The sequence below is a fragment of the Perca fluviatilis genome, chromosome 10, assembly GCF_010015445.1.
Source record: "Perca fluviatilis chromosome 10, GENO_Pfluv_1.0, whole genome shotgun sequence".
NCBI lineage: Eukaryota > Metazoa > Chordata > Actinopteri > Perciformes > Percidae > Perca > Perca fluviatilis.
The window spans coordinates 38,408,161-38,421,685 of record NC_053121.1 but is presented as its reverse complement, the minus strand read 5'-3'; the positions used below and the strand labels follow the sequence as shown (position 1 = coordinate 38,421,685).

General features: G+C 41.6%; 2 protein-coding genes and 1 long non-coding RNA gene across 3 annotated transcripts in view; 1 reads left to right on the top strand and 2 right to left on the bottom strand.

Moving 5' to 3' along the window:
• LOC120566816 (exosome complex component RRP40-like) overlaps positions 1-13,525 on the top strand; it is a 279,666-nt gene that overhangs the window by 225,449 nt on the left and 40,692 nt on the right. The window lies entirely within an intron of this gene.
• On the bottom strand, positions 485-5,599 carry LOC120566577 (RNA-binding protein 20-like). Its single transcript, XM_039813093.1, has 7 exons — positions 5,579-5,599; positions 4,864-4,994; positions 2,992-3,441; positions 2,452-2,827; positions 1,715-2,093; positions 861-982; positions 485-763 (listed from the first exon to the last, which is right to left on the bottom strand). Exons 1-7 carry the CDS (start codon positions 5,597-5,599, stop codon positions 725-727), a joined length of 1,518 nt encoding a protein of 505 aa, XP_039669027.1. The 3' UTR covers positions 485-724.
• Positions 7,386-9,138, bottom strand: LOC120566821. The gene is made up of 3 exons (XR_005640470.1): positions 9,062-9,138; positions 8,896-8,921; positions 7,386-7,480 (listed from the first exon to the last, which is right to left on the bottom strand). It is a non-coding gene; the product is annotated as an uncharacterized LOC120566821 (long non-coding RNA).

Genomic DNA, 13,525 nt, shown 5'->3' with positions numbered 1-13,525 from the left:
CTCTCTGTAAATAAAATGTTGGGACTGTGGCTGACTGTCCAGCGATTTAAGAGTCCCACTGGGATGTTTACAGTTGTTTCTGTTGAGTCAGCAGAGTGTGGCTAAAAAACACTAAGAAAACTAGTGAATTTTCAGAATAAATGCTTTGAAGACTAAAATGAATGTGTCGACAATGAAAAGTCTTTCAGCTGGGGCGGCCTCTAGCTCACCCAGTAAGAGCGTTCGCCCCATGTAGGCTGAGTCCTGCAGCGGTGCAGCGTTCGACTCCGACCCGCTTCCCTTTGCTGCGTGTCATCCCCCATCTCTCTCCCCCTTTCACATCTATCCGCTTTCAAATAAAAAGGGAAAAGCCCCCAAAAAATTATCTTAAAAAAGAAAATGCTTTCTGCTTGAAACAATCATTTCTTTTTGACAGAACTGTGACACACGCTTTATGAAATAAACCTCAAATAGTTTAAACTCTTTTATTAGGAAGTCGTTCAAAATAAAACATTCATGTGACAAAACTTAAATATTCATTTGAACAGAAATAAGTGGCTCCAGATGTTTCCACGGCAGCTTTTAAAACTGCCGTAGTATTCTCTATCTTTAACAAATCAAAACTACGTGTTCATCTGATGTTCCTGCTGCAGACATTTGTTTAAATTAATTCAAACTGATGCTGATACAAGTTCCACAACAAGAAATCAGAAGAATAAAAGAATCAAAGTCTGTATGTTTTTTATCATGTCGTGTTGGTCCACGGATCTTTCCCCGTCTTCTCCTGGAAAACAAAGTGTTACGATCAGCGGTGTGAAACCAGCAGACTTTAGATCATGTGTGAAACTGATTTTAAAGATTTAAAAAAGATAATAACCTACCTGGTACTTCCTGTAGTGTGTCTGGCTTCTGCAGTGCTGCAGTTTGGCTTCGTCCTCATCAGCGTAGATCAGCTGACACAAGTTACAGAAGTAACCAACAACCGGTCGAATAAACTCCACTCCTGGAAAACATAGAAGATAATGTGCATTCATTTTTGCACAAATAGAAAATAATGTTCACAAAGGTGAACTATGAACATTGAACACTATGACTTTTTTGACATACTATAATATGACATGATGACATTTTTCAACATACTATACAATTACTTTTTATGAGAATTTTTTTGACATAATATACTATTACTTTTTAAAAACTTTTTTAACATACTATACTATGACTTTTTGATACTTTCTTCAACATACTATAATATGACTTGACATTTTTCAACATACTATACTATGCCTTTTTATAAAATTTGTCAACATACTATACTATGACTTTCTTTTTTTTTACTTTTTTCGACATAGTATAATGACTTGACATTTTTCAACATACTATACTATGCCTTTTTATAAAATTTGTCAACATACTATACTATGACTTTTTTTTTACTTTTTTCGACATAGTATAATATGACTTGATGACATTTTTCAACATACTATACTATCACTTTTTTCGATATACTATACTATGACTTTTTATGACTTTTTTCAACATATTATACTATGACTTTCAATTAAATTTTTCAACATGCTATACAATGACTTTTTTCAACATACTATACTATGACATTTTATGAAATTTTTCGACATACCATACCGCATTTGACATTTGTATTGGGGCATACTAAATCTTTTTCTGGAGTACTAAATAGCATGGTGGTCCAAGCTCAGGCAGTCTATGTTCTTACCAACAGGTCTGGTGGGTTCCTGCAGCTCTGCAGCGCCCCCTGCAGGTCCAGGCTCTTGCTCTGAGTCCTGCAGCTCTGCAGCACCCCCTGCAGGTCCAGGCTGTTGCTCTGAGTCCTGCAGCTCTGCAGCGCCCCCTGCAGGTCCAGGCTCTTGCTCTGAGTCCTGCAGCTCTACAGCGCCCCCTGCAGGTCCAGGCCTTTGCTCTGAGTCCTGCAGCTCTGCAGCACCCCCTGTGGGTCCAGGCTCTTGCTCCGAGTCCTGCAGCTCTACAGCGCCCCCTGCCGGTCCAGGCTGTTGCTCCGAGTCCTGCAGCTCTGCAGCACCCCCTGTGGGTCCAGGCTCTTGCTCCGAGTCCTGCAGCCCAACAGCAGCAGCATTCTGCAAACAGAGCACACATCATTAGTGAGCATTCATCTCGTGTTCCTGACCTGCAGATATTCAGACACAGAGAGGCGAAGTCCCTCCACTTCCAAAGGACTCCACGAGACCTTAATTCAGAAGAAAAGGTGGAGTAAACGGGGGAGTTGTTTTTTTTATCTTGTTTGAATTAAGCCATGAATTACACATACGATGTTTGTCAATTTAAAAGATAATTTAGCGAGTGAAGAAAGTCTCAGTTTGTCGTTGGACCACTTAGTTTAGCGTCAAACCACTCGGTGAACTACATCTCTCGTCTCGCACAATATACGTCACCTCGCTCGCTCGCTAGCTTAGCTCTGTTCCCCAAAACACTTACCTGAGGACTTTTAGCCAGCGTCTTTTTAAGAGAATCTCCAGTAGAGTCTGGTTGATCCTCACGCTCCGAATGCTTCGATCCTGGTTCAAATGTCTCCTCCTGAACTTCAGGGTTTTTTTGAGTCTTGTCCGTGTCTGCAGTCTTTTTGGCTTTACATACGGCCTTCTTTGGAGTCTTTTTGCCTTTACATACGTCCTTCTCTGGAGTATGTTTTTCTTTACACCCATCTGTCTCTGAAATCTCTTTGTCCTCACACTCGTCTTTCACTTGAGTCGTTTTGCCTTTACATATGCCCTTCTTTGGAGTATTTTTGCCTTTACATACATCCTTCTTTGAAGTAGGTTTGTCTTTACACTCCTCTGTCTCTTCTTGATATCTCTTTGTCCTCACATTCTTCTTTCACTTGAGTCTTTTTGGTTTTACACTCGTCCATCTCTGGACTCTCTGCAGTCGATCCTTCCTTTTCATGGATCTTTAGCTTTTCTTTGTCCGAGTCTCTTCACTCTTCTCAGTGGCTTTCTTGTCTTTCTTTTTAGTCACAGAGTCTTCCTCGTGGGTCTTTTTCTTTTTAACGCCTTGTTTTCTGGACTCGTTTTAGACAAAGATTCTTTTTCTAAAGTGGTTTTACTGCCCGAGTCTTTCTCCGGTCTTGTTCTGGTGGTCTTTTCTGACACGGCTTTGGCAACAGGTTCAGTTTCTGGAGTCTTTTTCGCTTCTGGCTTCTTCTCTGGAGTCTGTGACGCGGACTCCTTTTCTAAAGATTTCTCTTTGACAGTTTTGGACTTGGACTCTTTCTCTGGAGTCTCTTTAGACAAGTCTTTCTCTGGTGTGTTCTTAGACATGGACTCTTTCTCTGGAGTCTTGTTCGAGGATTCCTTCCTCCCCGTAGACTTCCTCTCGTCAGACTTGTCCCTGCTTCGTCTCTCGCTCTTCTTGCTCTCCTTCCTATCCTCCTTGTCCTCGACCACTGGAACCGGCCAACTGTGTAGACTAGGGAGGCAAGAAAACATTGATATGCTTGAGTATATGTGACATTGTGCGTTGAAAAAAATCACCTGCTTACATTATCCAAAATATATGGAATAGGGCTGCAGCTATCGACTATTTTAGTAGTCGAGTATTCTACTGATTATTCCATCGATTAATCAGAAAAAAAACTAACCGAGCCCAACAGCCCCTGTTGCTCCTGTTGAAAACAGCCACCACCTTGTGGCCAATCTGCTCCATATTGTGCACACAGCCTCAGCGGACCATGTGACACACACACACACGCAACACAGACACACACAAACACACACACACACACACAGCCAGCTTGTGGCCGATCTACTCCATATTTTGCACACCACCTCAGAAGACCATGGGGGATTAGTGGGTCGAGTTGTGTTCACGAATGTTACTGTAACGCAACACTTCCTGTTTTTACTGCAACCTATAGGAAGAGTGTCCGGCGAGACTACTTGCTAAATTTTCCTGCAGATCGGACTCACGCTCTAGGAGCAAAAGTAGGTTTTGCATAAATCAGGATTTTTATGGAAAAATAATATAGCCGGAAATGGGCGTGGCTTATGTGACAAGATACAGCTGAATTTGGGTAACGCGTGGATGCCGGATGCTGCCTTGCATGCGTGGATCATGCCGCCTCGGGGGAATTCTGTTTTGTTACATACAATAGGCGGTGGCCTACCGTGCCTAAAGTGACTTGAGGAATCATTTCAGCCCTAATATTCAATCGTAACCACCGTATCCTGATTAAATGCTGGGTAACAAATGCAATACTTTTTAGGCAACGACCGAATTGCCGCGAAGTACTGAGTATCAAAAAATGCCTCGTCATTCAATACCCAATTTAAATACCTAAGGAAGAAATCTCATCAGTGTCAATGAGCCAATCAGCACGCAGCATGCTTCTACCAAGATCTAATAATGTTTGTGATTGGATGTCTCTGTTACTGTGTGTGTGTGTGTGTATATATGTCTGTCTCTGTGTGTGTGTGTGTGTGTGTGTGTGTGTGTGTGTGTGTGTGTGTGTGTGTGTGTGCGCGTCTACATCGTAGAGACATGCAGGAAAAACTCTACGTTGCACAGAGACGGACTCTGCGCTGGGACATAAATACAAATGTGTAATGTTGTAATTTATTTTTTGTTTTATAAAATTGATATCCACAAAAAGTCTCGTCTAGGAACCGGTATCGAAGTCACGGTATTGGTTATCGAATACTTTTTAACCCAACCCACCCTTTATTGTATTACGTATCGTATTGCAAGATTATTGCCAATACACAGCACAGTGACGACACAGACACATACACGTTACAGACAGACAGACACACACACACACACGTTACAGAGACAGACAGACAGACAGTAAATGAGCAGAGAAATGTGAGGAGAAGAAGAGGCGTCTCTGACCCCTCGCTGAGTCTCTTGTACGTGGTGGAGATGTAGGCACAGATTCTGTGGTTGTTGATCACGACTCGCTGACAGGCCAGCTCATTAACAACTCTCCGAGCCTCAGAAGAAGTCGACATCTCGATGAAAGCCTGAAACACACAAACACTGAAGATAAAGAGATGTCATCATATGTAAACTTTATTTTATTTTCATATTGTTTTTTTATTCCACTCATAAGAACAGACACATTTAATAATCTAGCCATAATTTATTGGCTGTATTATCTTACATATCCATGATCGAAAAGGAGCTGGAAGACAAAAATTCTATTTTACCAGCTTCGTTCTCAGATGATACAACAAACAGAAGTCAAAACTATACTTCTAACTGAACTGCTTTATGGTGCACAAGCAGGGCGGTGTATCGCCACCGATTTCACTCTAATCTGCTGAATCATTAAAAGGATTGAGGTTTACATTATGAAATGACCCAAAAACAGTTACATTAATGTATTTTTTTTTATTTAAGATAAACACAATGAAGTGCAGCCCTACAGACTCTACAGTCAGTGAGTTTTGGGAGACATGTCATTTACATATCTGGGCCCTATCTTGCACCCGGCGTAGCACAAAGCCCGACCCAAGTGTCTTTGCTAGTTTAAGACCGACCCAGTTGTCAGTTTCCCGTCCAGCGCCCGCGTCGTTTAAATAACAAGTGCACCTGCCGGTCTCACAGGAGGTGTGTTCAGGTGCATTCTAGAGTATTGCATTGGGAAGTGATCGGCCATTGACCAACAAAACCTGGTCTAAAGTCAATAACGCAGCATTTCATTGTTATTTTAACAGAGCATTGGTAAAATGCTTCTAGGCTCGTGCACAGCCGTGCATACTATGCTTGTTACACACACAGGGACACAGCAGCACACACAGCGCAGAAGATTACAAATAAAAATATTGAGGTGTAAATCCTCCATCATAACAGCAATGCTCCGAGCTCCAAACGCGCCTGGCTTTTAAAGGGAATGGCAGATGATTCAATTCAATTCAATTTTATTTATAGTATCAAATCATAACATAAGTTATCTCGAGACACTTTACAGATAGAGTAGGTCTAGACCACACTCTATAATTTACAAAGCCCCAACAATTCCAACAATTCCAGTAATTCCCTGATCTCTGATTGGTTTATTGCATGCTACGCCCAGAGTGATAGAGAAAGACAGAGTGGCGACACTCCCATTGCACTCCGTCGTACGCTTTTTGCCGCCTACTTCCGGGGTATGCAGTCTCGCATAGTTCCAAACAATCCATTGGACGTGCCCTAAACACACCTGCACCAGGCGCTTCACACCATGCGCTTAGATCGTTAAAATAGGACCCTTGGAAGTGAAAAGTCAAGGGATTGCTTTTAAAATGGCCATGCTAGTTTTTTTTTTTTTTATCTTTGGTGCATTTTTAACCCCATCCCCAACAAGATAGCATGACAATAGCCGCTTTCTGACTGGAGGGATTTTTACAGTTCCTAGAACTCTTTTTCTCCTGTTCCGACTGGACCAATTTGGGAATTATTAAGCTCCACTGACCACAGTTCCTGTAACTCTTCAGGGCAGGGTCTTTTCCCTTTTCCACATAGTGGTGATTAGATGGCTGTGATTATTATAACAAAAGGTCAGTCCCTATGGCCACTTGGCCAGTGTGAATGCAAATTATAAAACCGATTTTGGGGGGAGAGTAGTTAGTTGAACTGTTTAGAAGTGGACTGGTCCTATAAATATGTTCCTGTAACTACTTGGTCAGAAAGAGGCTATAGTTGGTACCAATGGATTCCTTAGGTCTTCTAGTTTCATATGATACAGACAGAATTTCTTGCTCAAGTTCAAATATTTCAACTTGCATGAATTCGGAGATTTCCTGTCTTCTGCCTCGTTTGCGCTGCTGCGAATTGGCCTCTATTCTCCTCTTTGCACCGACTTTGTATTTAATAACGCCTCAGTTTGAACGCACCATAAGACTGAAACTCAAATTTTTAGGAGTGGGATAATAAAAACATATTAGCAGGAAGCCCAAAAGCCATAACCACTTTAAAGTCACACATGCACTGACTTCACAGTCTTACCTCCAATCCCCAGACTATGTCCTACCCACATACTATGCAATATTTAAGACTTAATATTTAATACTTTTGATAATATTGACAATTCTGTGCAATTTCATTACTGTTGCAATAGCATTACTCCACTTCACAGTGCATATCACACTGTACATAAAACCATATCTACCTTTATATATATGTATATAGCGTCTCAGGACTGTGCATCTTACCCCCCCCCCCCTTATTTTGCAGTACTTATTTTATTACATGTTAATTTCTCCTGCGTACATGTTGACAGTGAAAAAGGAGTTGCTTTCAATCTCGTTGCCACGTGTATAACAACAATAAAGGCATTCTATTCTACATGAAAACAAGACCTTTGAGGTGTGTGTTTCAGAGAATAGTTTCTGACCTTGTTGCCCGGGGGACCCTGTAAAGTGAGCGGCCGTCCCAAACCTTTGACCAGACTGAGGAAGCTGGCGTCGCTGTAGGGAAGCGGCGGGATGTTGTTGAAGAAAACCACTCGGCCGGACCAGGAAGAAGACTGCAAACACACAGCGACACAACGCAGAATGGTAACGACAGAGTCTGAACGAGAGCCAATGGCATTATCACACGTAGAGTTGGGCTGATACTTTCTAACAACGCTGGCATCATGAGTTTATGCATCGATCATCAACCGCGTAACTCAGCCCTGAAGAAAATCTACCTTAAAGAAAAGTAATGATGATTTTATTCCGTTACGACTGACTGTTAAAGTAGATAAAACAAAGGTCTATGGTGTTCATGCTCTGCATTCTGAGTTTAGAAAAACATACAGCTGTTAAAAACATAATAATAAATATATTTTAAAGGCAGGGTTGGTAACATTTTCCAATAAAGATTTTTTATATATGTTTGAAATGGTCTTTGCACTCCACCAGCAATAAATAACTTCTGGGCTCTGAAGAATGAGCGAAGACCGGTCATCTCTAGCAGCTGTAATCCTGTAAAAACTCCCACCAATGGTGCCTTGCTGTGAGCTTGGAAAGCACCAATAAAATGCCGCCTTGTTTGTACCCACGGTTACCGCTGCCACGGCTACTTGCAACCGCCCGCAAATCTTAAAAACGCTCTACTAGGGCTGCTCGATTATGGAAAAAAATATAATCACGATTATTTAACACGATTAATCGTTGACTTCTGGAAAGATGTTGCAATTATTGAACTTAAAAAAACAGTGGAAAAAGTTAAGTAAATCATACGACTGAAATTTGCCTTAATACTTTTCCTATTTAAACTTTATTTTTTCATTCAGAACACAAGAGAAAATAAGAGTTTACTTGCAAAACATAATGCGCTAAATAATAGTTTTTCTCGATTATTCTGTTGTTGTGATCGTTGGGAGTCGAAATCATAATCACGATTACATTTTGATTAATTGCACAGCCCTACGCTCCACCATCGCGTTCCCGTCTAAAGGGTAAAAACGGACTGTGCGGTATTGTTGTTGTTATGTTTTGGTTTGGTGCTACTAGGGAGAGAAGTAGAAGGAAGGTTCTACGTAAGCACGTGGACTTGGTGGTGTTGTGTGGCAGTGCTTCACACTACCACCTAGCCGCCTGGTGTGCATACTACATCGAATTTCACACACTTTTGCGTCACCATATGCACGCAGATTTACCCCCCAAAACACTCATCTAAATGCGTAATAAAAAGTGAGAACACAACGCCACTTTTGCGTTTTCTCCACAGATCGTTTCCGTCTAAACATAGCCTCAGTGAGCACCTTTCCTCGTGACCAACCCTGCTTTTAAAGCTCCGGTATTGGATCTGTTCTTGTTATTGGTCGATACGCAAGTTCAGGTCTCAGAATCGGTATCAGGAAGGAAAAAAAAAAAACGGTATTGGAACATCTCTATTCACATGATGCCAATGTGTGTTAGTTACGTTTTATAAGCTTTAATATTTACTACTTACTTTGTGTTTATCTTTGACTTCTTCACCTGCAACAAACAGACCAGAAGATACAAATCAAACGGTAATAAAAACATTTTTAAAAGATTAAATGTTACATTTGATGATCTTTGCAGTGAGTCTGGTTTTAAGGACTATGCCGAGCTCCTGTCAGTCCCTCTGGGTTTACCGTTAGCGTCTTGGGACTGGTCTTCTCCCAGTTCATCCAGAGTGATGCAGTTCTCCAGGTCGACTGGGAAATCTTGCTCCTCCTGGATAACACACACACACACAAACAGACAACACACACACACACACACACACACACACACACAGAGGACACACAACAGACGGACGGACAAAGAGACAGACAGAGAGAGAAAAAGAGAGAGAGAGAAAGAAAGACACACACAGACACACAATTTAATAGTTGATGACAATTCCGTTCATCTTTGCAGTTTCAACTAACTAAAAATATTTACATGTAACTCACTGTAGATACTTTAACTTCCTGTTGCATAATGTAAGACTGACTTAGATAGCCCGCTGTGTAAAATGCATTTTATTGCTCTTTATTAAAATGTGATGTTCCAGTGTGTTGTGTGTCTGTACCCGGTTATCCTCCAGCCGACTCTCCTCTCCTTCCTCCTCCTCCATAGATTCCTCCTCCTCTTCCACCTTCTTCTCCTCCGTTACTTTCTCCTGTTCGCCAGCCTCTCCATCCTTCATCTCCTCCTCCTCTTCTTTATCTGAAACAGACATCAGAACAGTTGTTTTATGAGGGTGACTTTGGGTTTTTAAAAACATAAAAACATCCACGTAATTGCATTCGCTAAACCCACGCGCATAGCACTGGTAAACATAATGACCGGGTCGCATTAGTATGAAGGTAAATATGGTGCAAAACGTGAGAGCTTGTAGAATACAATGTGAGAACTTGCAGAACAAAAAAATTTAACTTGTATGTTAAAATTTGCACTTGTAAAATAAAAATGTGCACTTGTAAAATAAAAATTTGCACTTGTAAAATAAAAATTTGCACTTGTAAAATAAAAATTTGCACTTGTAAAATAAAAATGTGCACTTGTAAAATAAAAATTTGCACTTGTAAAATAAAAATTTGCACTTGTAAAAATTATTCACATTTGAAGTCACAAAGAAAAAAACATGAGAGCTTGTAAAAAAATCTGAACTTGTAAATTGGAATTTGCACTTGTAGAAAAAATATTCACAAATGTGTAGATTGATATTTGCATGAACACAATGACAGCTACAGCACTTGTAATGCAACATTTACTCATGTACTTTTTTTTACTCAGGTTGATTTTCCATCACAACCACAACTCAGTGATTACAACCTCTCGAATCTGTCACTGTATGCGCTCTCTCGCATGACAAAGAAGCGAATCCGCCCCTACGACTTTTGCAACACTTGTTGCGATACATTTGGTGCAAAACTAATTTGTACCTGTGGACTTAGGCTGTGGAGCTCTGATCCAACAGAACGGGGAAAGCAGGGTTTTATCGCCAGATGAGGGACAACTCTGTCCGGCTTATTTAGCTATGTCGCATGGAAGCCTGGTTGAATAGCAAGCTAAGCGTTAGCTAACTAACCAACCAGCCTGATTCTAAATAAATACCTTTTAATTATCTTAACACTTTTTAACAGTCAAACTGAAACACTGGCGGTGAGCTCCAGGTCCTGCAGCCGCAGACGGACCGTCACCAGCGGGTATCGGCCAGCGAAGAACATCGCTATTATTGCCAGAAAGCTTCGCTGCCGACCTCGACCTGCAGTGCAGACTCCAGCGGGACACAGAGAGCCCCGCACCGGTAGCATCGGCACATCCCCGGCCATGACCACAGCTAGCTTTGCTGATGTTGTGCCTCACTGCCAATCATTGCACCGGCAGGCAGCAACAATAGCTTCTGCAGAATTACATCCACCTCGGCGGGCAGCAGCAATTATTTTTGCCGGAATAATGCGTCATCTCTTAACCCCGTTGCTGCCGAGATTTGCACCCAGGTAGCAAGGAAATGATAGTCTGATAAAACATTGATGTCTCTAAACGTTGTAAAATTATAATCATCATTGATGAACATGACAAAGGAATGTATATAGCCTACATTTTAATTAAACAGTAGCTACTTTGCCTTATAAAATCATTATTTCCCCTTATGGATGGAAGTCTTGGCAGGGATGCAGAACTTGGCACGTGTTACCCGCTGATGACGGTCCGTCTGCGGCTGCAGGACCTGGAGCTCACCGCCAGTGTTTCAGTTTGACTGTTAAAGTGTTTAGATAACTAAAAGGTATTTATTTAGAAGCTGGTTAGTTAGCTAACGCGAGCTTGCTATTCCACCTAACACGTGTGAGGCTGCTACCGGGTCGCGGGGCTCTCTGTGTCCCGCTGGAGCTCCGACTGCAGGTCGAGGTCGGCAGCGAAGCTTTCTGGCAATAATAGCGATGTTGCTCCGCTGGCCGATACCGCTGATGCGGTCCGTCTGCGGCTGCAGGACCTGGAGCTCACCGCCAGTGTTTCAGTTTGACTGTTAAAAAGTGTTAAGATAATTAAAAGGTATTTATTTAGAATCAGGCTGGTTGGTTAGTTAGCTAACGCTGGCGCTGCTATTCAACCAGGCTTCCATGTGACATAGCTAAATAAGCCGGACAGAGTTGTCCCTCATCTGGCGATAGAAACCCTGCTTTCCCGTTCTGTTGGATCAGAGCTCCACAGCCTAAGTCCACAGGTACAAATTAGTTTTGCACCAAATGTATGCGCAACAAGTGTTGCAAAGTCGGCAGCAGATTCGCCTCTTGGTGATGCGCGCAGGGCATACAGTGACAGATTCGAGAGGTTGTAATCACTGAGTTGTGGTTGTATGGAAAATCAACCTGAGTAAAAAAAGTACATGAGTAAATGTTGCATTACAAGTTTGCAGCTGTCATTGTGTTCATGCAAATATCAATCTACACATTTTGAATATTTTTCTACAAGAATTTCAATTTACAAGTTCAGATTTTTTTACAAGCTCTCATTTTTTTTTCTTTTGTGACTTCAAATGTGATATTTATTTTACCAAGTGCAAATTTTTATTTTACAAGTGCGCAAATTTTTACCGACAGTCTGAACATTTTATTTTACAAGTGCAAATTTTATTTTACAAGTGCAAATTTTTATTTTACAAGTGCACATTTTTATTTTACAAGTGCAAATTTTAACATACAAGTTAAATTTTTTTGTTCTGCAAGTTCTCACATTGTATTCTACAAGCTCTCACGTTTTGCACCATATTTACCTTCATACATTAGCAGGCATTTGACCATAGCTGGTTGGTCAGGGGATAAGACCTGAACAAATCAGGTTACGTTACCTTGCGTAAGCACGGCGCCTGGCCAATAATAGTGATTGAAGGGCGGGTCTTAGGAATCGTAATTTCACCATGAATTTCACAGCCGGGAAAAAGACCTCCACAGCGCAAACAGATGTGCTGGGCTCGGTGGAAGCTAACAGAAGCTAGCTGGCGTAAGCCGACAGCTGACCAGGTGTCTCAAATCTACCAGGTGATCGGAGGAGACAGGGACTACGTGAACTTGAAAGAGTCCGTCAGTTAACAGTTGATGGACGGTGAGTAACGTAGCAACGCTACACAGGCTGGCAGCAGCACAGAGTCCAGACTTGATAAGTCACAGCAGGGGATAGAAAGGTGTTGAGAATGACCAACAACTAATCTAAAACTCGCGGATTGTGAAGCGGCGTGAATATGGGTTTCAACCAAATTGCAGAAAATTAACATGGATGCATGGATATGTTTTATGGGTTCCATACAACGTTATATGCAGGTACAATTAATAACTTTCATTAAATTTTGGTTTGTTGTGTTCATTCATAGTTTTGATGCCTTCAGTGAGAATCTACAATGTAAATAGTCATGAAAATAAAAAGGAAACATTAAAATGAGAAGGTGTGTCCAAACTTTGTGTGTGTGTGTGTGTGTGCGCGCGCGCGTGTGCGTGTGCGTGTGTGTGTGTGTGTGTGTACACAGTGAGGAAAATTAGTATTTGAACACCCTGCTATTTTGCAAGTTCTCCCACTTGGAAATCATGGAGGGGTCTGAAATTGTCGTCGTAGGTGCATGTCCACTGTGAGAGACATAATCCTAAAAAAAAAAAGAAAAATCCAGAAATCACAATGTATGATTTTTTAAACTATTTATTTGTATGATACAGCTGCAAATAAGTATTTGAACACCTGAGAAAATCATTGTTAATATTTGGTAAAGTAGCCTTTGTTTGCAATTACAGAGGTCAAACGTTTCCTGTAGTTTTTCACCAGGTTTGCACACACTGCAGGACTCCACACAGATCTTCTCTAGATCAGTCAGGTTTCTGGGCTGTCGCTGAGAAACAGAGTTTGAGCTCCCTCCAAAGATTCTCTATTGGGTTTAGATCTGGAGACTGGCTAGGCCATGCCGGAACCTTGATATGCTTCTTACAGAGCCACTCCTTGGTTATCCTGGCTGTGTGCTTCGGCTCATTGTCATGTTGGAAGACCCAGCCTCGACCCATCTTCAATGCTCTAACTGAGGTAAGGAGGTTGTTCCCCATAATCTCGCAATACATGGCCCCGGTCATCCTCTCCTTAATACAGTG

Coding starts and splice junctions, on each gene's coding strand:
- LOC120566577 (XM_039813093.1), bottom strand. CDS start 5,599: ATGCACCTGAACACACCTCCT. Junction 4,995..5,578: donor TGCACCTGAACACACCTCCT/GTGAGACCGGCA, acceptor TGTGTGTTTCAG/GCTTTCATCGAGATGTCGAC. Junction 3,442..4,863: donor TACAAGAGACTCAGCGAGGG/GTCAGAGACGCC, acceptor TTGCCTCCCTAG/TCTACACAGTTGGCCGGTTC.